Source organism: Sparus aurata, chromosome 6 (assembly GCF_900880675.1).
Source record: "Sparus aurata chromosome 6, fSpaAur1.1, whole genome shotgun sequence".
In the NCBI taxonomy this organism is placed as follows: domain Eukaryota; kingdom Metazoa; phylum Chordata; class Actinopteri; order Spariformes; family Sparidae; genus Sparus; species Sparus aurata.
Genome location: NC_044192.1, coordinates 23,189,911 through 23,214,509, shown reverse-complemented (window position 1 = coordinate 23,214,509; position 24,599 = coordinate 23,189,911). Strand labels below are relative to the sequence as shown.

The following is a 24,599-nucleotide window of genomic DNA, read 5'->3' as shown; positions in this document are numbered from 1 at the left end:
GGAACCCAAAGTTAAATTTAATCAGGAAAAGTGCTGAGAACAGATTAAAATAAAGGCTGCTTATTGGTGTGTAACAACGTGTATATGTGTGTGTGAAGAGAAACAAATACGGAACCATATGTTATATTTAGCTGTGTATCATCTCCGATATTAGAGAGCATAAATGGAGAGGATTAAAGGTAACGAGCATCACAGGGGACACAATGGGAACAAAGTGCCACACCCAGTCGCCACGGAGCATGCTCAGAATTACGTCAACTTCATATGAGATTGCTGCTTGTCTGCAGACCTCAATTAAAATGACTTTAGACCTTACACACACATGCACACACACACACACACACACACACACACACACACATGCACACACACACACACACACGCACACACAGTCTGCAGAAAGATCTGAAGGCGCTTTTATGCTTGCCATGTCAATCTGATTTAAGGCATAATATCCCCTCAGTAGCTGTGTGTGTAATGTAAAAGTGTATAACCCAATCGTATCATAACTTAACAGTAAAGCTTTTAGTCATTGTGCATCAAAGTTTATCTGCCTTGAAGGAAAGAAAAATAAACTAATACATTATTGATGGTTTTATGGCAAAGTCGTTGGCTGAAGCAACTTAAACTGAAAAACAAAAAGTAACTTAAAGGTGCCATAAAGTTGTGGATTTGGTACTGTGAATACTGCCTATTCAAAACAATACATTTTTTTGACGATTTCTTCATAAACAGGCAATGATTTGTGCTGGGTACCTCCCTGAACCTGCTCTAACAAATGTCACTATACTTTGACCTCTGTCATCAATTTACCAAAAATCCACTATTTACCCGAAATACCAAAAAAGTTACTTGACAAAACTTACTATAAAAGGGATTAGTGCATTTCAAAAGGATGAAATTACTGCAGAGTCATGCCTCTGCCCCAGACGCCCAGAATATCAATAAAGTATTCCATTACAGTAAAAGGAAAGAGAGACAGAGAGGGGAAGGGAGACAGATGGAGGGGGGGAAGAATCAAATCAATGTATCCATGTGATTCAATTAAAACCACAATCTCACAGTTTCTTATTGAGAACCAGGTAACAGGATCCTTGGTGCACACATTTAATAGTTAAATTACGAAAATAACTCTAAGTGAAGTCATTTGAAAAGAAATCACACGGACAGATAATCAAAACTGACCGAATCTGACTGTAAGAATCATTGCAAAGTGTCAACGAGGGCATGAATCAGGGTGAGGAGGGGTGGGCGTGCGAAGACATCTTTAGCAATCGAAGCAGTAATGTGGAAGCGAGTCTGGCCTTGTGCCAAGTGCTCTGGTTAAAAGGGTGGACTTTTCGAGACAGACAGTAAGGTAGAGAACACACACACACACACAGAAAGAGAGGCAGGGTCTATCTATGAAGAGTAGGGAGTGGCCAAAGCTTGTATACTGATGAGTGATTGAGAAAGGAAGTGTTCATGTGGGTGGGGTGAGGAGAAGTGAGGGAGGGGCGGGGGGGAGAGGGCGTGAGGATGATGGGATAGCCAGCTTGTGTGCATAAAAACCCCTGGCACTCTACAGTCGGATGTCCTGTTGCCTCAAGAGCATCTCCAAGCCTCCAGCTCTCGATCTTTCCACAGCGATAAAGAACAGAACAAGACCAACCATGAGCCACTCAATGCATACCTCCACCTCCTACAGGCGCACCTTTGGAAGCCCACACCCAATCTCCATGTCCTCTTACTCTAATGTGTCCTCCCGCATGCCCGTTTCTGGAGGGCGCTACATGCGTTCAATGTCACCTGTGGTTGCATCCCACGGGACCACCTACCAACAGCAGCGTTCCCGGTCCAGCACCAAGCCCCCTCGCCTCTCCTATGACAAGGTGGATTTCACCCTGTCTGAAGCCATTAACCAGGAGTTCCTCACCACCCGAAGCAATGAGAAGGCCGAGCTGCAGGAGCTCAACGACCGCTTCGCCAGCTTCATCGAGAAGGTGCGCTACCTGGAGCAGCAGAATGGTGCACTGCAGCAGGAGCTCAACCAGTTCAAGGGCCAACAGCAGCATGGTCAGCCCAACCGCGCAACCGACATCTTCCAGGAGGAGCTGAGGGAGCTGCGGCGCCAGATGGACGGCATCGGCAAGGAGAGGGACCAGTACCTAATGGAGAGGGACAACCTTGCTGAGGACCTGACCCTGATGAAGCAGAGGTTTGTACCGACATGAAAAGACAGAAAAAGTAAAGTGTGATGCATGAATTAACGAGATCAGTTAAACAACCAGTGATGGGACTGAGATAGACTGACAGACAGATAGATCGATGGTTTGTGTGAGGGTGATGATGTGACATATTTAGTCTGAAAGGTAGGTCATTGGAAGATCTATTGAAAAAAGTTTGAGAAAATGGTAAGGCCAGACTTGTCCAAGGGAAACAGACCTATTAATGAACATGTGGCGACAGAAGTTGCATCTTATTCAAACAAACCATACTGTCCCAACAAGGTCCAGGGTTTTCTCTCCTCTTCATTCAAATATTTCCCTGTTGTGAGTTTGTTGATCGCATCTATTGAGCCAACTTAGCACCAATGCCTCCAAACATGAATCATGACTGTTATAACATTCTATACGTGATCCACTTTAAGCACAGAGAAGGTAGAGAGTCCCTGGGAGGCTGCAACTTGACGCCAGTAGTGATGGTGGTGTAGGGCGTGGCACATCAGTACACATGGACACCACAGAGCAGCAGCATGATACAGCACACCGCCCCACGTCTTACACAGGGGAGTGTTTCAATGTATGGGCAGGACATAAATCAAAGGAGAAGAGCCCCAGTACCTGACAAGGAAATATTACAAGGTTACTAATGCCAAATTAAAAAGGAAGTGTTCGGTGATAGTGATGTTCAACCGTCAACGATCCGAAAACTGTTACTTGATGAGATCTTTTAATTGCCGCCTTAAATCAGCTCCCTGGTATGCAAACAGTGATAATATCAAATGCATTCAAGACAAGACAACTTAAATTACATCACACATTTCATACAGAGGTAGTAGTAAATTCACTGACAAAGCAAAGGGATATTGTGTCACCTTGTGCAATGTTTACAGTGCAGATCAGTGACGCTGTTTGTGGCCGTAAGAGTAATTTAGTGCTGCTAAACCGACTCCAACTTTTTCCCTATCATCATATAATCATATCATTATGGTAGTGATTATTTTGTAAATAAACTAGTAAACCTGTCCACTAAAAGAAAAAAAAAAATCAGATGAGCCATTTGTTCGAATGGATTTCGGAAAATGAACAAAGCCATAAATCCTCTCAAAGAGCCCCCATCACTATTTCGTGATCAACGATTCCCCCTTAAACGCAAAGTTATTGACTTTTAAAAACATGCACAATTATGCATGCACCCATTGACATGTGCAAAGAAAGGAGGAGGATGGATGGAGCAGACAAAGGGTGGGGCTGACTGAGGAGCAGGGAGGGGAGAGAGAGGGAGAGGAAATGGGTCCAGAGGAAGAGAGGTTAGATATCAGGCCTGGTGAGAACAGCGTCAGGAAAAATCAATGTTACTCAATGACTCCATTAGGTGTGTTTTCAGTGTCCCTGTGTGCTGATGGGATGGTGCCAGAGACCCCATTAGGACAAAAGGACCCCTGTAACAAAGCATGAATTAAAGATGAGGAAGCAGGGCCCACTATGTGATGCTTTCCCCACTAATCTACTTTATGTCCAGTCCGGGCATGACTTCTATCTAACAGGACGGAAGGACCTGGATTCACATTCACATCCAGACATCATCGACCACACAGACAGCCCATCAGACAGAAACTTCTGGCAGAATGAGCAAATGCATTGCACAACATTGTTATATAATTTGTGATGACTCACCACAGTGACTCATGAATTTTAACTGAGTTTCATTTTCATTTTGCTTATTTTTACAGGAGCATCAAATGACATTTCAGCTGAGGGCAGTCTCCAAATGTCTCTGTCTGCTAAATTAAATCCCGAATAGCACAGATTCTACATAGCTGCCCTGTAAATGTCACTCCCAGCTTTTGTCCCATCATATACACCAGCTAAATGATCCTTGGAAATCCTTAAAGAGAAGGGAAGTGTGTGTATATAACCTTATTGAGTGAATGCAGATGACCTTATTGAACTCTAGAGAAACCACATTAGTTGAAAGGAGCAGCTGCTGATCCCACTGGGCACTCTCCCAAACCCTTTTTACAGGACAGTGAATTAACAAATTGATCCAGAAAGCTTTTTGCCAGCTGGTGCCCCAGTGTAGCCTCAGACAGGAAGGGTGTTCTTGGACAAATTCATCATCTCTCTTTTGTAAAGAGGGGATTCCTTGCTGCCTCAAAAAGATCTGTGCATTATTTGAATTATTGTATCATGTTTTTGTCCTCAAGGTTGGATGAAGAAACCCAGAAGAGGGCAGATGCTGAGAATAACCTGGTGGCCTTCCGCAAGGTAAACAGTCGACTCACGGGACCATGATTACCATATTGGTTACAGTGTCCTCAGGCTTGTATAACAGGTCAAACTGGAAAGCTTGGTTCCATCTCCAACGCTTCCACAATAGTGTCAGAGTAGCTAGTATAACAGAACACATTTCTTTAATGCTACCGCTCCCAATTGCAGCACAATAATGGGACTTTAAATAAAATTTAAATAAAAAAGCTGCAAATAATTTATACAAGTGAAACACTTACTTATGACTACATTTATAATAATTGTATTTTGTGAATTGTGAATTAAAAGATTGGGTTTCCATTTTCAAACTCTATATAGAAAGTCTTTGTACCACATCATAACCCAACATTTCTATACACTAAAGGGAACTCTTCATGGGCTTTTTAAAACATAAAACACAGAGGAAATTTAGAATGAATCTGTCAATTGTTATCATAATCTAATAATCGTTACAAATTATGGAAAACTTATCTCAGAGGTACTCTTATATAATTATACAATTATGTTTATGATAATGAGGTTTTCAGTTATGGATGACATTTTGCAACCATGGCAACATAACAATTCATTATGTTTGTTTCAAAAATAGGATGTGGATGATGCCACACTGTCCCGTCTGGAGCTGGAGAGGAAGATAGAGTCTCTGATGGATGAGATTGAATTCCTTAAGAAGCTCCATGATGAGGTAAGTGATGCTACCTCCTCTGCACTGTGCCTGTATAAATAGAGAAGTCTTTCCATAGTGGAGTCATGTATCTCAGTATGTTATCTAGAGACCTTTTATGGTAATACTCAACCTTTGAATGCATATATATCCCAAGCAACTGACTCCTAATTGATGTAGATTAAATGATAGTAGACATTTGAATGTATGAGGTTCACCCAATGATTAGCTGAGCAACAGTACAATCAGTTATGCAAGAGTACATTTTATGTGCTGGATTAACAAGCTTCAACATATTCTCTACAGATGAATGACATTTAAATTGTATGTTTAGGTTAAAAACACGAGTATGTGGATACCACTGCAATTTTAACCACTAAGCAACATGATGCAGGCTGCTGAATTCTACTGTTTGCAAAATCGGATTCAATTTAATTTCATTCAGTTTCAGGAGGAGGGAATAAACAGTAAAGTGTCATCTGCAAATAAGTTCAGAGAAATCTGATTCAGTGTTGTAAAACTGAACACCTACAAAAACGTTTCAGCATGGAGAAATGGTTATATTCTTTCATAGCAGTTTTGTGTTTCTGACATATTTGTTTAAATCTTGGAATCATCAGGAAATCCAGGAGGTACAAGTGAGTGTCCAGACCCAGCAGCTAAAGATGGAGGTGGACAGCACTGCCAGGCCCGACCTGACTGGTGCGCTGAGGGACATCAGGGCCCAGTATGAGACCATTGCCCTGAAGAACATGCAAGAATCTGAGGATTGGTACAAGTCCAAGGTGGGTTGACACACACCGAAAACCACATATGAACTTTCAGAAACTTTCAGAAACGTATTGTGTCATTGTGTGCTTCCACTTTTGTTCCCACAGTTTGCTGACCTGACTGAATCTGCAAAGCGCAGCACTGATTCTCTGAGGCAGGCCAAGCAGGAGGCCAATGAGTCCAGGAGGCAGATTCAGTCTCTCAACTGTGAAATTGATGCACTGAAGAACACGGTGAGGCAAAACACCACCGGTCATTAGTCTGAAATAAATCTACATCATTATACACATTGCATTCTCTAATTGCATTGTATGTTTTCAGAACGAAGCTCTGCTGAGGCAGATGCGTGACATGGAGGACCAATTTGGCAATGAGATTGGCAACTACCAAGACAACGTAACCAGGCTGGAGGATGAGATCCGCCACCTGAAGGAGGAGATGGCTCGCCACCTTCGGGAGTACCAGGACCTCCTCAATGTCAAAATGGCTCTAGACATTGAGATTGCTACTTACCGTAAACTGCTGGAGGGGGAGGAGAGCAGGTGAGGGTAAACCTTACATTGTAAAACAAATGTTTGCTGTTATTACAGGATTTTGTTTTGTTTTATCACTTTACGCTTCTCTCATGATTAGAGGCCAGATGGGCAGTAAGTGGAAATTCTGTCACCTCACAGCTAAATCAACCAAAACATGTTCCAAAAGCCTCTTCATATGGCATTGATGTTAAGGTTCAGTGTTTAACAAACTTAGAAAACAAGCATTAAAGGTGCACACAAATTGCTAATAGTACAATAGTTGCCCTCCATTCTTCACCTGTACTTGTTCGATGTTTGTTGCCCTCGTTCTTAGCTTTTATGTCTATTCCTGTAAATACACTGAGAGTAATGGAAAACTGGAGTCATATTCCTTGCATGTATACTCGGCGAATCAAGCCAGCTCTAATTTTGGTTAAAGTTTTTCTGTGACATTAAACAAAAAGTTACTTGTTGAACCTCAAGCAAAGCAAATTACTTTTTGATACACATACCTTTATAACACGCATTTTTTTTATTCCCTGTTTAGGATTACTGTTCCAATCATGAATCTTGGCATGAGCAACCACTTTGGTGACCGAGGTAAGTTATACAGAGTTATGAAGTATGAGAACCATTGGTTCTGGAAGTGTTTTTTTACCGTTCTGCACTCCGATTTTACATTTTTCCACGTGGAACAATCCTGAATGATTTAACATTCCGTAGGTTCTTGTTGCAGCCTTCAATTTTTATTATTCCAACTAAGCGTTTGTGAAATAAGTTTTTTGTCAATTTGGTATGGGAGGTGGCTCAAAATACTTAAATATTCATGAGACTCTGCTGCCGTTGCTATGGAGAAGCAAGTAGGAGATGCAAGTCAGAGTTGTAACAAATTTAAAACACTTCATGGTTGCAGTTGCAATTAAACTCGTCTGCAAAATTGACTTAGAATCTAAATGTAAATTTATAAAGATGTGGATGGTATTGGCAGGTATATTAACAGTCCAATCTTTAGCATAACAAGTCTTTACAATTCAGCTGTTGAAATTAATTATCCTAATATCATATCTGAATGTAAAAGTCTTACAAGCATTTAATGTGACTTTTCACAGACTACGAACAGAACCCTGGCACCCAGACCAAGAAGACTGTGGTGATTAAGACTGTTGAGACTAGAGATGGAGAGGTACAATGATTTATACAAAAATGGCATGACATAGCGCAAAATAACAAGAATAATATTATTTTCATTATTGAAAGTGTGAGGAACATAACAGCTGTGTTTACTTACACCATAAAAAGTGAATTTGAATGATTTGAACTTTGTTTTCCAACAGGTGGTGAAGGAATCCAGGAGGGAGAAGGAGAGAGACTCTGATAGAACCGACAAGGATGACGAGTAAATAAGGAAAATCAAAAATGTGAAGGCCAGAACAACAAGGGGGAACAAAAACAGAAAAAAAGTCTGATCTATATAGTCTTCATTCCCACTAGTTATGTGTTTTATTGTCTAGCAGACAGTCTCTCAGTATAGATGTGATGTTGAATGAATCCCTTTAGACAGTGTCACTTTGGTGCTATTTTAGCTTCCCAACTTTTGCTAAACACCTGTGTCACCTGTAGAACTCAGCAAGACCACTTTATTAACACACCACTTGAGGCCTTGATTTACAGTGCAATTCCCGTTAAAACCTTAGAAGACCATGCGTTTGTAGCAGAGTTTTCCAATACAGGCTAAAACAGGTAGTTTAAATGCAGAATTTTAGTGGTTTGTGTCGTAGACATGACTTACTAACAAAACTCTAGACACTGCCCTTCAGCCGACCTACCTTAAAAGACAGACTGAGAATAAATTAACCTTTTTGCATTTGTTTTAAAAGCTTCGCTATCCTCTTATTGTGCAAACCAACAGATTTCCAGAGACATGGATCATTAATAAACATGTGACGCACAGGAAGTGTTGACACTTAAAATAAGACAGTAACCAACTGAAAAGACTTGCTGAATGTGCTTTGCAATGCTGTGTGTAACGGGCACGACTGATGAATGAATATGTAAGTGCAAATAAACTTAATTAGAGCCAATCTGCATTATCTTGTCATTGTTTTCTCTAAGCCATCTATAGTCTGTACTTTATGTCCAACAGCACCTTGTACTTGTAAAGAAACAAGTTAATATCAATGGTTTGCATGAAATATCAAGTTTACATTACGAAGCAGGGAAGGGGGTGAGGGAAAATTCCTATAATATGTTGTCTTTGAACAAAGAATCAATGCAAAGTATGAGGCGAAAACATTCCCTTTCAACCCAGCAGTGAAAAACTTGTATTGAAATGTGTTTTTAAATACAACACATGGTCAATATGGAAAAGTAGGTACGCTAAAATGTATTTCCTACCTTTGAAGTGCTTCTTTTCTCCTTGTCCAGTGGTCTGCCCAAGGTGTTCACCTCCTGTCCACCTGTTTTTGATGCTTTCTTCAAGTGAATTAAGGAGAATTATTAAGTATGGTGTCATAACATGGACACATAACATGAATGAAAAACTTTTTTCAATGAACCGTATCAGAAATATATGGACAGTAGTACAAATAATTTGCCAAGGAGACAAATTAGCTTCTCACAGGTTCTTCATGGTTTTTAGTATTAGGAGGGACTTCTTCAGTTCTCTGCTTATTGCCCTAAATACAACCTCTCAGGCGACACAACTGCAAGTGTATTCCTCTATATATCTTCTCCAGGTCTGGCAAATCCAAGCTCTTAACCATGGCTAGAGTTTAACTCCGTAGCCTCAACCTGACGCACCAATTGTATGTATTCGGATTAATTTCGAGTTAGTTTGGTAAGGTTGCTAAAACCGGGAAGGTGCTGCCTTAAACGCAAAGCTGAGGGCAAAAAGGACCCTCATGACGTCATTCTACATCCGCTCTGAGTGTTCGCTCGCTGTCTTGGCGCGATACTCGTCCGCTTTGACAGCAGACTGTAACCGTCGTACTCACAACTTAACTTAACTTTATAAACCATCGCTTACTGAACACGACACCTCGATGGTAACACGATTTCAACAGTTAGGTAAGTCAGTCTATGATGTTATTGTTTGTTTGGACCGAAGCTGAAGTCATTTCGCGGTCGGTCTGAAGCAGAGTGAAGCTAACTGTCCCGGCTACATAACATTAGCAATGTGTGGAGGAGAACCGTCCTTTGTGGGTCAGCTACTTAACCGGACACCGTGGCTGATATAAACCCTTGAAAACGCCTCCTAAATTTGATATTATCACCTTACTTTAGGTAAGATTCACATGTTATGTTGATAGTCTGGTGAGTGACAATAGTGTAATCCCAACAGTAATTTACCCCTGAACTGTATGAGCTGCTTCTAAGTTTACATGTCATGTGTAGGTCCACCTTCATCAGTAAATAACTTTGCACTGATATTGTCCTAAAGAAAAAACACACATTTGAAGTTCATAATGAATTCAAATGGCTCCAGACTAAGCTTTCACACGGGTTGCACTGAGAGGCTTTATTTAACGTTACTCATATTTAGTTGCACCAGCATAACAAGGTGCACCCAGTGATTTTATTTGATTTCTTAACACACAATGTATATGACTGTACACAGCAATAAAGCTGCAGATAACTGTTTTATTTGTTTAAATCACTGCACATGCAGAGAAAATGTGATAACCTCAATTGTTTTAAAAACAGTGTTTCAAAGTGCTGATGTTTGTGTACATCAGTGCATGACTGATAAATGTATCGATCTCCAATATTACTGGGATATCATGAAAAACATTGATTGATACAAAAGTTAAAATCCAGTGTTAGAACTAGATATGATAGAGCTGGATCTAAGATATGGAGGCCTGGCAGAGTATTCATTTACTAATGTTTAAACGTACTTCACAAATCTTCACCAGAGAAAACACTGAGATTAGGCATCGATATTCAGGGGCATCAGTACAACCAGTGAAAATGCTTGAAAGCACCTGACAGATTTTTTGGCGTATGTTTGACCAAAACACCCTGGAGCCCTGACACAACTTTTCAGATGCTTCGATGATCTCTTAGTCTTTCTATATCCTTCTGCGTGACTGATTAGACTGAAACCCCATCTTCAGGTTGGCTGATAGTCTAAGGACTTTTTCAAGATGAATTGTGAGCTTTTGGCAACGTGCAGCGCTCTTGGCTATCTAGAGGGAGAAATCTACCACAAGGAAGTTGACTGCTTAGGTGAGTGTTTTTTAACAATGACATTAATGTTTTTTTCAGTCCTAATACATGGATGAATTTCCTGCTGTGACGGGAGAAGGAGAAATATATAATTGTCATGGATTAAGAACAGAGAACCATCTGTCTTGTCCTCTGTGTCTGTGTTGCAGAGAGCGTGAAAGACTTGATCAGGTATTTACGACATGAAGATGACACCCGTGACGTCCGCCAGCAGCTGGGTGCTGGACAGATTGTGCAGAATGACCTTCTTCCTATTATCATTCAGCATGGACAGGACAAGCCCTTATTTGATGCCTGCATCAGGTATAAACCCTATAATGAAATTTCCCACTTGAACTTAAAATGTGTCCTTAAAATATTTATAATATGGGTTTGCCTAATAATAAGTTTGTTAATGCATCATAATATGATGTTAAGAAGTGGATTGTTGATACACACATTTGAATATTGTGATACATTATTAATATGTCTGGTACTAAGTATTATGTCATTAAATTATAGATGAATGATAGAAATGAAACATAGAAATGTACTATTATAAACTTGACTCTTATCTGTTTTTGTCTCAGGCTCATGGTCAACCTCACTCAGCCTGCCATGCTTTGCTTTGGTAAAGTCCCTGATGACCCCGTGTTTAGACATCACTTTTTGGAAGTGACCGCTCATTTACAAGCTTATAAAGAGGTATCACAATCTTAATCTTAATACAAACACAATTCCATTTTTCAGTTTACATTTTATATTTGTAATCATGGTGAATTTAGTGAACATTTATAGTTTGAAAGTACTTCTATCACTGTAATATCAGCTGTATTTCATGTTCAATCAGTATTTTACAATAATGAGTTCTTTTATTTTCAGGCATTCGCCAGTGAGAGGGTGTTTGGCATTTTAAGCGAGATATTATACAACCTTCTACAGCTGGTGAGTGTTTCAAACCAACAGCTCAAATCACCTGTTTCCCATATTATTAAAATAAAATTGTTGTGCTTATTTGTATGTTTCCTATCTGTCAGGACTGGGAGCAGAGACAGGAGGAGGATACCCTTCTGATAGAGAGGATCCTGCTGCTGGTCAGGAATGTGCTTCATGTACCTGCAGACCCCTGTGAAGAGAAGGTCTGATTTTAACATGAATGTGTTCACATAAGAGACAAAGCAACTTCTGGCCTATATAACAAAAGCTCTTTCATTTACTCTTAACTCTGTACTTCTCCCTTCGTCTCTGTCTCTCCTTTAGAAAGTGGATGATGATGCCAGCGTCCATGATAGGCTGCTATGGGCCATTCACATGAGCGGCTTCGATGACCTGGTTAAGTTTTTGGCATCAGCGCAGAGTGAGCAGCAGTGGAGCATGCATGTATTGGAAATAATCTCCCTCATGTTCAGAGACCAGGTTAGACTGAAGAATCCTTTGCAGGTGTAACATATATATGTATAGATGTCCAAAAATTCCGTGTTTGAGCTCCTCTTCTTTCTTTACAGACACCTGAAGCTTTGGTAAGCGCCGGTCATGCTCGATCAGCAGAAGAGAAGCAGAAAGACTCTCAGGAGCTGGAGGCACTGAGGGAGAAGGAGCATGCAGCGAAACGTTCTCGCACATTTCAGAGAGGAACCAGGTACAATAGAGCTGATATACAGCCATTATCATAGCTGCCAGACATGTACTTGAGCCTCATTAGCGCCTGAAGGGATGGACTTTTCAGCACTTTCAACACGCTCACATTATATTCTCAACTCATTTGTATATATAACTTACTTGCTGAGTTAGCTTGATTTAATCTGGGTTTGGTTTTCAGCAGAGGAAACTCAACCTGTACATGGCTTGTTGGAATATCTTGAGCTTGAAAAATAAATGTTTTTTCTGTTCTGATCAGTTTGTTTGTTTGTATGTGCTAATGTTTTTCTTCCAGACACTCTCGCTTTGGAGGGTCCTTTGTTGTTCAAGGCCTCAAGTCCATTGGAGACAAAGATGTGATTTATCACAGAAAAGTCAATAATGTGAGTAATGAACTTCTGCAGCTCACCTGAAATACAAAGCAAGCACACAGTGCTTGAAAAAATTATTTTAATCCAAATTTCTGATCTTTTTTTAGTTCAAAAATTACACTCATGACACAGGAAAAGCAGTGAGACGTGTTCCCAAGAGGAATCGACAGGCTCAGGAGTGTAAGGACAAACGCCGCTCAGCCTTAAATGTTCGACTCTTCCTGCGAGAGTTTTGTGTGGACTTCCTGGAGAACTGCTATAATCGCCTCATGTACCTTGTCAAGGTCAGCTGCTGTCACATTGATGACTCATGTTTTGTTGCATAGACTCACAAAACCAATATAAAATATACCCTTTTAACTCTTGATGAGTAGAATACACACCAGATCATCAATCCGTAATTACTACGTCGACTTAATCATAACACCTTTTAATAAGAACATGAATAAACAACGAGAGATATAGTCAAGTTAAGCAAACTCATATAAAGAGGATGTCTGATTAATTTATGTGGAATAGGTGACTCTTAAAATAAACGGTTCTTAAGTTTTATGAGGCTCAAAATTCTACTCGTCTTCTCTACAGGAAAGTCTAATTCGAGAACAAACTCAGCAGCATGATGAGACGTACTACCTCTGGGCGCTCAGCTTCTTCATGGCCTTCAACCGGGGCAACGGTTTCCGTGCTGACTTAGTTTCTGAGACCATGTCCATCCGTGCTTTCCATTTTATTGAGCGCAACATCACCAACTACTATGAGATGATCCTCACAGACCGCAAAGAGGCCACGTCCTGGTCACGCAGGTACGAAGATCATTAGAAAGCAGCTTAATATATAAAAAACCTGTCAAATCCCTCTGTTTGTCCCTGACTGATTATCACATTTTCTATTTAGGATGCATCTGGCTCTGAAGGCATATCAGGAACTGCTGCTAACTGTGAACGAGATGGACAACTCACAGGATGAAAGCATCCGTCAGAGTTCCAGTGTCATTAAAAGTAAGATGCCAACAGCTCTTGTTCAGACAGGCCTTTTGTTTCAAATGTAGAATTTAAAATATGTATTTGTATTATAAGTTTAAATGGAGCACAAGCATGCATATTCTCTCAACATTGCTTAATGTATGCAAGTTTGTATATATACTATTAAGACAATAATGATGGTGGTGAATCTTGTTTTGAAGTTGAAAATATGAAAAGGCATTGAGTGTAGTTGCAGTGCTAGTTGTCCCATCTTCTGTATTTACCTTCACTTTTTAGGTAACATATTTTACCTGATGGAGTACAGAGAGATTTTCCTTACATTGCTGAGGAAGTATGATGAAACCAGCCAGCCTCAGTCCTACCTCAAAGACCTGGTGGAGTCAACTCATCTCTTTTTGCGCATGTTGGAACACTTCTGCAAAGGTCGCAAAAACTTGATGGTTCAGGTAAGTTCATGGGCTCAATTTGTAGTGCTTTTAAATTCTTATCATTAGTGTCTGCTCAATATGTATATCTTGTTCTGTTAACTTTACAGAAGAAGAAGGTGAAACGGAAAAGGTCTCGAGGTGAAAGAAAATCCTCGGCCCCAGACACTACTCCAGAGGCCCTGGAAGAGACCTGGAAGATTGTGGAGGAAGAGCTGAAGGCCTCAGGGTTTCAGGTCAGTGTGAGAATCAACCTCAAGGGGGCAACAGGAAGCATGCATTGTCAGAGAGCAGAACTGTGTTGCACAAGGGCATGTGGCTTCAAAGAGCTTCTTCGCAATGAGGATGCTCTCTAAAGGCCACATTTTCACACTGAACACCACCTCTCTGTCTTCTGTGTTTAGCTGTCAGAGACTTTAACTGAAAGCATTGTGCCATTTGATGCCACATCTGAAACTCCACTTGAGGAGCAACGGACTGAGGCCATGGTGCGTGTGCAGGATGCCCTGCTGGCTCGACTTGGACCAGAAGCACTGGGGCTGTTGCGTGCTGCCAGGTCAGCAAAACTCAGCCGCTCACACTAATGACTCATGTTTAGTTATTCAAGTATTCACCATTTTCTTGTCCTTCTCAGGGAGGTGTGGCCAGAGGGGGATGTGTTTGGTTCAGCTGACGTGGAACCTGAAGAAGAACTGGAACTCCTCAAGCAGATCCTGAAAGCCAACCTGCCAAGTACGCTTTTAAACTGTATTCTTATGTTCCCCCTAGTATCAGAGCATCTGTGAAGCGTCTGATCATCATCGGAACTTTTAATTTCAGGGTCATCTCCTCCTGAGCCTGTGATAGAGGATGAGGATGATGGAGTGGAGTTAGAAGAGGAAGAGTTGGAGTCTGTCCAGGTTTCTGAAAGCGAGTTCGACTTTCTTGACTTTATCAAGAGGTGATGAAAACAGTTCATTTCAACATTCAATAGTGTAACCTGCCACAACATACCAAAAAGTTATAGCAATATTAGAAATAGTGCCAAATTTGTGACATTCCTAAAGAGACATATTACTTTTATCTTACCCCCTTGCAGGTTTGCCACCCCCAGTATTGTGCGCCCGTACCTCTTGCTACTGAACTCATACTCCAAAAACGCACCTCACACTAACCACTGCATCGCTCGAATGCTGCACCGTTTGGCTGTCAACCTCAAAATGGACGCCTTGCTTTACCAGCTGTCAGTCTTCAACCTCTTCAACAAGATCCTGAGTGACCCTGCCGCAGCTGCTTACAAGGTACAGTCAAGAAATGAGAAAGAACATTATTAAGTGCAAGCATGGTGATTGTGAAGGTCAGCTGCAGATTAGACACAGGAACTTACCTTTATTTTCTCCTTTTCCAGGAACTGGTGACCTTTGCCAAGTATGTGCTGAACCGTTTCTTTGCAGTGGCAGCAAAAAACAATAAGGCATATATTGAACTGCTCTTCTGGAAAAATGTGGGGGCTGCACGTGAGATGACCGAAGGCTACACCAAAGACGGGTTTGTGCTCTTTGTTTTTTATTGGTGATACACCTTAAAGTATGTGTAAAGGTGACTAATGTTAACAAGTTACAGGGGAAAAAAGGAGCACTGATTCAAATTTGTAAGACATTATAATTGAATAAAAAAATGGCGTTTACAGTACATGTGTTATATAAGCAAATTGAGTTATGCAATTTGAAAGATTACATCTATTTATTTTTAATATGGCAGAGAGGGAAAGAAACCAACATGGACTGAAGAGGAGGAAGAGGAGCTGCGCAAGCTCTTTGAGGATCATCGTCATTCTGAGGGTCTGCTTTGTTTTGTTTGTTTGCAAATCTTTTCTGTTTGTTGTCTTATAAGTAACACGATGCAGTTGCACACTATTTAATATTATCTAGTTTATTTTATTGACTGTTAGTGCTGAACAAATAATGGAAATATCATGTCAATAACAATATGATTAAGAGAAATATCCAGATTGCAGAAGCTGTTTTGGATGAAAGTAAAACGTGTAACTTGATAGAATTATAATGAGGCATTGTGGTGCTGCAGAAATGCCCTAGCCAACAGATCTTTTTATCCAAATTTAAGAAAATATGTTTGATTGGTACAGATGCCAACAAGTTGCATCATCATGATAGTTCTTGAGTTAGAATTGCGATGCAAAAACGGTCATTGCCATTCATTGGGAATAATATCACAATTTTGCAGAGGTAATGAGTGTTGACTTCTTTTATCTAGTGCCAGATATCGTGGAGACTCTGCTGCCATTACTCAGCAACAGCAACTGCACTCGGCGCCAGGTTGTGACGCAACTGGTGCATATGGGTCTGGTGGATAATGCTAAGGAACTGAAGAAGCAGAAGTATGTACTCCAGACAGAATTTTGTTTAATACATTAATGTTGATATAAAGAGGGATACAGTGGTGGTCAAAAGTTTACATGCACTGCCTGGCCAAAAAAAAAAAGGCAACACCTGGATTTAACTAAGCAAATAGGTAAGAGCCTTCTTTTGGATAATTACTGCAGTGATTAATATGTTTCAACTGGCAACAAGTTATTTGACCCCAACTGATGCAGTGAGTAGTGTCTCATTTATTAAACAGCCATGTGGGAAGACATGTCCTGTGGAAAAGATGTTGCTCTGTTTCAGAACGGTCAAATTATTGTAATTATTATAAATAAAACAACTAAGGAGATTGCTGAATATACCAAAATTTTATGAAGAACTGTCCAACGCATTATTAAACCTGGGAGGATAGTTGTGAACCATCATCTTCAAAGAAGAAATATATTCAGAAAAAAATCTTGAATGATCGTGATCAGAGATCACTTAAACATTTGGTGAAATCAGATCATAAAATATCAACAGTAGAGCTGACAGCTATGTTTAAAGTGAAAATAAGAGCGTTTCCACACTCGCACTGTGAAGAGAACTCAAGGGATTGGGATTAAACGGTTGTTTAGCCTTAAGAAAACCCCTTATCTGTGAGGCTAATCGGGGGAAAAAAGGCTTCAGTTTGCTAGGGAGCATAAAAATTGGACTCTGGAGCGATGGAAAAAGGTCATGTGGTCTGTTGAGTACAAATTTACCCTGTTGCAGACTGATGGCCACATCAGGGTAAGAAGAGAGGCAGATAAGGTGATCAGGGTTCGTACGGGTGCTTGAAATCCTTGAAAGTGCTTGAATTTCAAGGTTGTGTTTTCAAGGTCTGAAAAGTGCTTGGATTTTCGTTTAAGTGCTTGAAAGTGCTTGACATTATAAATCTGTCTTTCACAAAATTGGGATCAGACTGGATAATTGATTTCTGAAGTTTTTGCTATTATGAAACATAATTTTAGATGTTTACAGCATAATACAATGTACATAATTGTGATAAGAAAAAATCATGAGTATATATATTCCTGTAGATACGTATTTTACCCCAGCAAAAAGGTGCTGGAAAATCTTGAAAATAACCCTTAAAAGTGCTTGAAAAGTGCTTGAATTTGACCTTGAAAAATGTGTACGAACCTTGGGTGATGCACTAGTCATGACAGTGCCTACCATACAAGCCTGTGGGTGCAGTGACATGACCTTGGGTTGCTTCAGGTCTAGGTTCAGCAACATTTTGTACCAAAAAAATAGGTCAGCTGACTACCCGAATATACTGAATGACCAGTTTTTCCATCAATGGATTTTTTCTTCCCTGATGGCACAGGCATATTCCAAGATGACAATGCCACGATTCATCAGGCTCAAATCATGAAAGTGTGGTTAAGGGAGCATGAGATATTATTTTCACACATGGATTGGCCACCAGAGAGTCCAGAGCTGAACATTGTTGAAAATCATTGAGAGGTGCTAGAGAAGTATTTACGCAGCTCAAAAATATGCATACAGCAGCAACACCCATTAGACTGGGCCACAAACACTACAATGTGAAAGTCTTCAGCATTGACCTAAAAGACCTTTGCATCACCATGGGCTGAGAGGCTGCCCTGCTAGAAAGAAGCCCTCGCTCCAGAAACGGCACCTTAAAGCTCGACTTCTGCTGATCACATGGGCAAAGAGGGAAAAAAAGTCTGGTGATAAGTTCTGTGGTTTGATGAAACAAAAGTTGAGTTGTTTGGCCACAATGACCAGCAATATGTTTTGAGGTGAGAAGATGAGGCCCCAAGAACACCGTACCGACTGTGAAGCATGGTGGTGGTAATGTTATGTTTTGCTGTCAGTGGATCTGGTGCTCTGAAGGAAGTAAATGAAGTAGGAAGACAATCCCTTTTGACCACAACTGTATATTGCAGATAGCTTTTTAAACTTTATATCTTCAGAAAATCCCGTTGAAATGTTTTTTCTTTTCCAAAAGGATAGGAACCCGGATTGTACTTTGGACTGAGGAGCAGGAGCAGGAGTTGGAGATGCTCTTTGAGGAGTACAAAGACTCTGACGGTACCTGACACCCTATTAATATTGTGTGTTCTTTTCACCTCTGTCCTCAGCTACCATCCTTGTACAACAGTAGTATAAGGGACACTTTGTGGTTTGTATGATTACTCTGTTTTGTGATTAACTGTATTTTATTACAGATGTGCTGGGTAACATCCTGAAGAAGCTCACAGCCAAACGGTCCCGTGCACGCGTTGTGGACAAGATGCTCAGTATGGGCTTGGTGTCGGAGAGACGAGAGCTTTATAAGAAAAGGAGTCGCAGCACTCAGGGGAAGAGAGCTGGAAAGGGAATGGTAAAAATGATTAATCTAAATAAAAAATAAAAATAGTATACATCATAAAAAAATAAATGTATAATATATTATATTTTAAGAAATGGTGCCTACAATAAAGGGAACTCTTTTTCTGTCACAGACTGAAGAAGAGTTCCTAGAAGAACTAACACAGGGATTCCCAGATAATCCCGTGGACAGAGATGATGAAGAAGAGGGAGAGGATGAGTCTGATGAGAGCGAGGAAGATGAGGAGGAGGAGGAAGAGGAAGAAGAGCAAGAAAGGGAGAAATCACAAAATAGAGGAAGGAGGAGCCAAAGCCTGCACTTCCCAGTAGAGAGGAGAGCTGATGTAGGCTCCATGGTGTATGCTCTGCAACAGGAAGGTTAGAAAGTTTCAAAGTATTATCAGTCTGTTTTTGTTGAATGAAGTCAAAGACATAAAGGCACTGATGCTATATGAGTTTCCATTATGAACCTTTAGGATTACTTTCATGTTTTGTTTTTTTTTAATAACAGGCTTCTCTGGACCAATGTTGTGGCTACAGAATTGTCTAAACAGAACAGCAGAGGACCGTGAAGACGATGGTAAGATTATAACCACTTAATTTAAATCATTTTTATTTCTTTATTCTATTGCTTATGGTTTAGCCTATGTGAAAAACATATTATATTAGTGTTGTTAGGTCTGTTAATGAAACTTGTGGTCCATTCACCAGGTGTCTCCCAGGCAGTGCCACTTGTTCCCCTGACAGAGGCAAATGAGGAAGCCATGGAGAACAAGAGCTTCCGGAAACTGTTGCGCAAACTGGGAATACGACCACCTGCAAATGAACAGGTGTGGTTCTTTTTTGAGATATTTTACTACCGAATGTTTTCACGTCAGTCTAATTACAACACATAGTTTTGCTCTTTTGTGCATTTGTTTGAGAACATGTTGGAGTTTTAAAGTATGCAAAAAATGAAATAAAATACTAAACATACATACAATGTTACACACCAAGCAGCAGACACTTTCATATACATTAATTGCATTTATTACTGTTCTGTGACCAGGAGACATTTTGGAGGATCCCAGCAAAGATCAGTGCATCCCAGCTCCAGAGTGCAGCTGCTGCTCTTAGTCCACGAGAGGAAGAACCTAAAGGAGACGAGGAGCAAGACAGCTCCAGGAGTCCAACTGTAGAGTCTCAGGAGGAGGAGCAGCAGCAGCAACAGGAGGAGAAGGAGGAGGAGGAGGTCTCCAGTGAACAGAGAACTCATGCTCTGAGAGCTTTGCTGCTTGCACGCAAGAGGAAACAGCACACCTCAGAACAAACAGGTACAGTGTATGAGGGAGTTTCATGTTCTGTCTCAGATGACGGCTGTTAATTACAGCTTTTGTCATGTAGGTATGTGTTCAGTTACACGTGCCACTTTTATAGCCTTTTTTGGCTAATCTAGTAGCAAAGAATGTAATATTGAATATTTAAATGTTGAAAGTCAATGTTTTTGCATCACTTTCATCAGACTAGAACATTAATCCTCTGCAAAGGAAATGTTCTCAGTTGAGTGTTGTTTTCACGTTGAAATGGAACAGCAGCAATGTTATTTTGATTGTCAATCTCAAATTGTGTACATAAGAAACATAAAAGGTGAAAATCAAATGCATACAAATCAAGTAATACGATTCTTTTGTTATGCCAGTTTAAAAAAAATAATAAATTAGTTCAACTGCTTTAGAAGTGAGATGGGAAGCCACTGCAGGGCTGGTAAAAAGTAGTGGGACACTTCAGGTTAGCATTTTAAGATGCACCATTTTCTACCTTTAAGCTTAAATCTACTGCTAATCAAAGATGAGTCTAGAAATAAGATTACCTTGTTCATATTTTTCAACTTCTGTTTTTGTTTTCAGCTCCTGTGTCAGATTTCACTCCTGTTGAGGACTTGGACAATACAACTGAGAGGTGAGGTATTGTTTGTTGCTAATCCGTTCAGCCTGACCACACCTGAGAAATCTGTGTAATTCTACATACTCTTAATTTTTCGTCTTTTCCTGTTAATATCAGGTCTCAGGAGAAGACTTCAACTAAAAGAAGCAGAAGCAGAGTGCTGGACGATGATGAGGACAATGGTATTTTACAGTTTCAATGTGTTAGTTTGATCATATCTAACTGGGAACTAAGCCATAAAACTTGTAAAAGTAAAAAGTAGGGTCTAGGTTGTCATTCGTTATTTCATGCCAAGTTTAACAACAGCAGTCAAGAATCAGTAATGGTGTCCATTTGACAATGGTGTAAGCATGACTGTACTGTCTTTACAGAGGAAGACTCCACCCCTGCAGTGAAAATGGACCCCAGCGGCGATGCAGATTCCGACAGAGAGGATATCTCTGCACCTGTGAAGCGTAGACGGAAGATGGTCTTAATTGACGAAGAGGAAGATGAGGATTAGTGACTTTCTTTAATGGACTGTAAAATAAACTGCAGACTAGCGAGGGACATTAAAGTCCCTCACTTTGCTCAGAGGTGGATGCAGCCCCCCTGGAGGTCTGCAGTCCAGACAGCGGAAACTCTATTATTGGAATACCAAACAACACAAAGAAAAGGGCCCTTAGACCGCCCCCCCCCCCCCCCCCCCCCGTGGAGACAGAGATCCTGCTGAGCAATTTTATTTTGTCATATCATTTGTACGCTTGATTGGTGCCTTTTATGTAGTTATGGTTAATAAGTTGTGCCGGTCTCCTGTGTTTTGAGTTCTTGTTTTTCTCTTATCAATCCCAGCAGGAACATCATGCTTATATTGTTGTCTGGAATAAGTGTTGTTTATAACTCAAAACTGCATCTGAACAAATACTTTTGTAGTTTTGGTCATTTCCAATGTTGATTGAATGTTGAGTAATATTCCTGCCTACTTAATAAAAAAGCACTGTTGTCAAAATAGCCCCTTTGTTGCACTACATCCTTTTAAACACAAGAGGGCATGTGTTGAACTATTCCATAGGTAAATGAATTTCAGTAAAATATTGAACATGTAGAATATGTTATTGGAACTCTTGATTACGATGTATATGCCTTCAAATTGACTTTTGAAGCACGTTTGGTTTTGTACCTCCTGTGAGCAAGTACAGGGACAAGTCAAAGTCTCAGTCTGTCCATATTTGTCTTAAAAGTCACAGAAACAAATGTCTTTGTTAAACTTTCTTCAACAGAGGGACCCTGTTTGTTTCTGCAGTTGCTGCCTGCAGTCGCCCATGTTTTGCAGCTGTGTCGGAGGTGGTCTCTCGTCCTTACATCTGGACCATGTTAGTAACTTCCTGTCGCAGCATCTGCTCTGCCCCCATCCCACAGAGCCAGAGGCAGACCTGACAATCCACAGATACTCCTGTGAGTTAAGCATGTGAGCAGTAAGCTAAGATTTTTAGAGTAGTCTAATATTTCTCCATGTATCAACCTGTGCCATGCTTGGGCGTTGTATATTTTAAATATACTGGGATGACTACTTGTTTTGTAAGTTGAACATAAAACACCCGGAGGCTTAATTGTGTAAATGTTGGTAACATGCATTTAACAGTCTTTCAATCATTCAAACTTTAGGTTAATACAGTCAATGCTTTTGTCTGTGAAAATAAACACTCCCCTTGAATGTTCAATCGACACACTTTAGAGTTCACTTCAAAAAGATTACTCCGGTTGAAAGTATGGGTATTATTCATGCTTATCTAAACATCACAGAAACTCGACCACAGTCAAACTTATCTCTTTGCTTATCAGAAAATGGCTTATTAGTTGTCAAATCCTGTGAAGGATTTAGACTTGTGATTTGATTCTCCTGCTGTATGTCACCTCAGGGCGCACAGTCTAATGCTCAGGTAAATTCTTAGGGAAATTCTCAGGGAAATTCTCGTGCACGTCTGTTCAGTTCGTCAGGAGTAGCAAGAAAAGAAAATTAGCTGATTTGTTTTTTCACCTTATTTCCCAGGAATATCTTGGAATGGAACTGACATTTAATGTCGCAACACAAACACAAAAAGATAATGAAAGTGACTTTTCAGAAATGTAGGTTAACTGCAAAGAAGACGGCATCTTTAGTTTGCAGTACTTTACAGTACTTGTTGCCTTTCCACTAGAATAATTTGAAAAGATGATATCTGTCTTGTCAATACTGACTTAATTTCCTTGCTAGGAAGAGCAAAAGAAACAAAGAATGCTTCAGTTGCTCACCTGTGATCAATTTATTTTACTCTCAGAAGTATAGCCAAACATTTGTCTTTTACTAAATCTCTCTGGAAATGCACTGGAAAGATTTTCATCTAGACTAACGTGCCAATAACTGATCAAGTTTCTGGGGTATTTCGAAACCCTGGAACCTAAAATTCACATTAAAGTAATAAACTGCCAGTTGAGTCAGACCTGACTGCACAGATCGTTAAATGTTCTCTATATGCAAATGTAGACTGTAAACACCTCCCGGCGAGGGTGTTCAACTGTTCGCGTGGTGGCCATACAGTCTATGGTCGTGGCTATAAATAGGAAAACCCCTTTATCTGGCGCACACACACACACAACCACCACCCCCTCTTCCGGGAGACTCTGTGGTGAGAATGAAGTGCTCCTACACTCTTAGCACACACAGCTGTAGCCCATTCTCTCTGCATGTACCAACACACTCCACAGGGTCCTGTGTCACCAGTTGTTGCTTTCTGGACGCCACAAATTCCCAAAGCCTTCTCAGTGTGCAACAGGGTAAACACAAAAAGTAGGAGAGAATGAGAGAATGAATAAGCCTGAAATATAAGACTGCCTTCATGTTCAAACACTGGTCTCAACATGTGGAGCTCATTATTGGCCTTGTATAGACAGTTTTATGTTAGTTGACCCTCTACCACTTTCCAAAAAGGCACCTTTTAAAAAATAAACTTCAAGCCATCAATAAGGACAGGTTTCGGGTTGCCTGCTTGTAAAAAAACGTAATAATCGTTGTATCTTTATTACGGGATAATGAGTCATAAAATCAGAATTTTATGAATTTCAATAAGTGATTCCAATGAGTTTCAATTGTTTTTGCTTGTTTGTTAGAATACTAGGTGGATTATCCAGGCAATATAAAGTAAATTGAGTTAATTCACTAGTTGTAAATTTTGATAAGTTGTTTGCTAAATTAATTTTGACTTGGGTTGTCTGCAGCTGTTTTCCAGAAGGTCAGATGTCATAGGTCCCCGGTATTGAAAGAGCTAAAAGGACAAAGAGTGTCCTACTGGAGCAGGCTAAATACCAACTAGAGACAACCTGGCAACCCAAAATGAGTCTTTATGTTGGCCTTTGATGGTGGCAAACTCGGAACAAACATGTATTATTACTTTACACTGACTTGATGAGCTCTATAGAGCATTGGTATTAAGTCATGATGTATTAGTTATTGATAAGTAATTAATAACATCTCAACAAACCTTTACAAAGAGTGCCTTATCAGAAAGTGGTACTGGTATAAGAAGCTAGCAGGGGGAAATTGGAATATCTCACATTGCTCATAGCAAATGTGATGCAGAACCATGAAATTCATAATGCACTGGTCTGTGATGATCCCACTCAGCCTGGCAAAGTGATGTGATGCTAAAACTCTTTTTTGATGTTTAAATTCGATTTTATTATCGATTATATCATCCTCTGAAATTAGCTACTGACCTGTGGGCTTCCATTAGCGTAAAACATTAGCTAGCCTCTTCTGTGCTCTCATATATGATGCATGGGGGGAACTACCAAATTATATTATAATGTTTGGTTTAAATGGGCTGCTGTGATTCTTCTCGGTTCATTATTTACTTTAAAACTTAAAGTTACTCTGCATTAAATGAATGCG

General features: G+C 40.2%; 2 protein-coding genes across 3 annotated transcripts; both read left to right on the top strand.

Annotated features, from left to right (window-relative positions):
* Nucleotides 1–1,550: 1,550 nt before the first annotated feature.
* prph (peripherin) lies at nucleotides 1,551–8,507 on the top strand. Of its 2 annotated transcripts, XM_030420837.1 has the most exons (9): nucleotides 1,552–2,197; nucleotides 4,409–4,469; nucleotides 5,062–5,157; nucleotides 5,757–5,921; nucleotides 6,015–6,140; nucleotides 6,229–6,449; nucleotides 6,970–7,022; nucleotides 7,532–7,605; nucleotides 7,757–8,507. In XM_030420837.1, the coding sequence occupies exons 1-9, from the start codon at nucleotides 1,572–1,574 to the stop codon at nucleotides 7,820–7,822; spliced, it is 1,488 nt and encodes a 495-aa protein (XP_030276697.1). In that variant the 5' UTR covers nucleotides 1,552–1,571; the 3' UTR covers nucleotides 7,823–8,507. The 2 variants fall into 2 exon arrangements, with proteins under 2 accessions (XP_030276698.1, XP_030276697.1); XM_030420838.1 differs by lacking the exon at nucleotides 7,532–7,605 and having other exon boundaries at nucleotides 1,551–2,197.
* Nucleotides 8,508–9,335: 828 nt separating this feature from the next.
* On the top strand, nucleotides 9,336–21,682 carry timeless (timeless circadian clock). Its single transcript, XM_030420836.1, has 30 exons — nucleotides 9,336–9,488; nucleotides 10,538–10,649; nucleotides 10,799–10,952; nucleotides 11,219–11,333; nucleotides 11,511–11,573; nucleotides 11,666–11,767; nucleotides 11,889–12,044; nucleotides 12,134–12,267; nucleotides 12,562–12,649; nucleotides 12,745–12,921; nucleotides 13,223–13,440; nucleotides 13,532–13,635; nucleotides 13,897–14,066; nucleotides 14,156–14,281; nucleotides 14,450–14,601; nucleotides 14,680–14,777; nucleotides 14,865–14,985; nucleotides 15,124–15,325; nucleotides 15,433–15,572; nucleotides 15,786–15,865; nucleotides 16,299–16,422; nucleotides 18,408–18,490; nucleotides 18,628–18,782; nucleotides 18,904–19,147; nucleotides 19,281–19,349; nucleotides 19,481–19,599; nucleotides 19,818–20,082; nucleotides 20,656–20,707; nucleotides 20,810–20,874; nucleotides 21,064–21,682. Exons 2-30 carry the CDS (start codon nucleotides 10,568–10,570, stop codon nucleotides 21,192–21,194), a joined length of 3,789 nt encoding a protein of 1,262 aa, XP_030276696.1. The 5' UTR covers nucleotides 9,336–9,488; nucleotides 10,538–10,567; the 3' UTR covers nucleotides 21,195–21,682.
* Nucleotides 21,683–24,599: the final 2,917 nt, after the last annotated feature.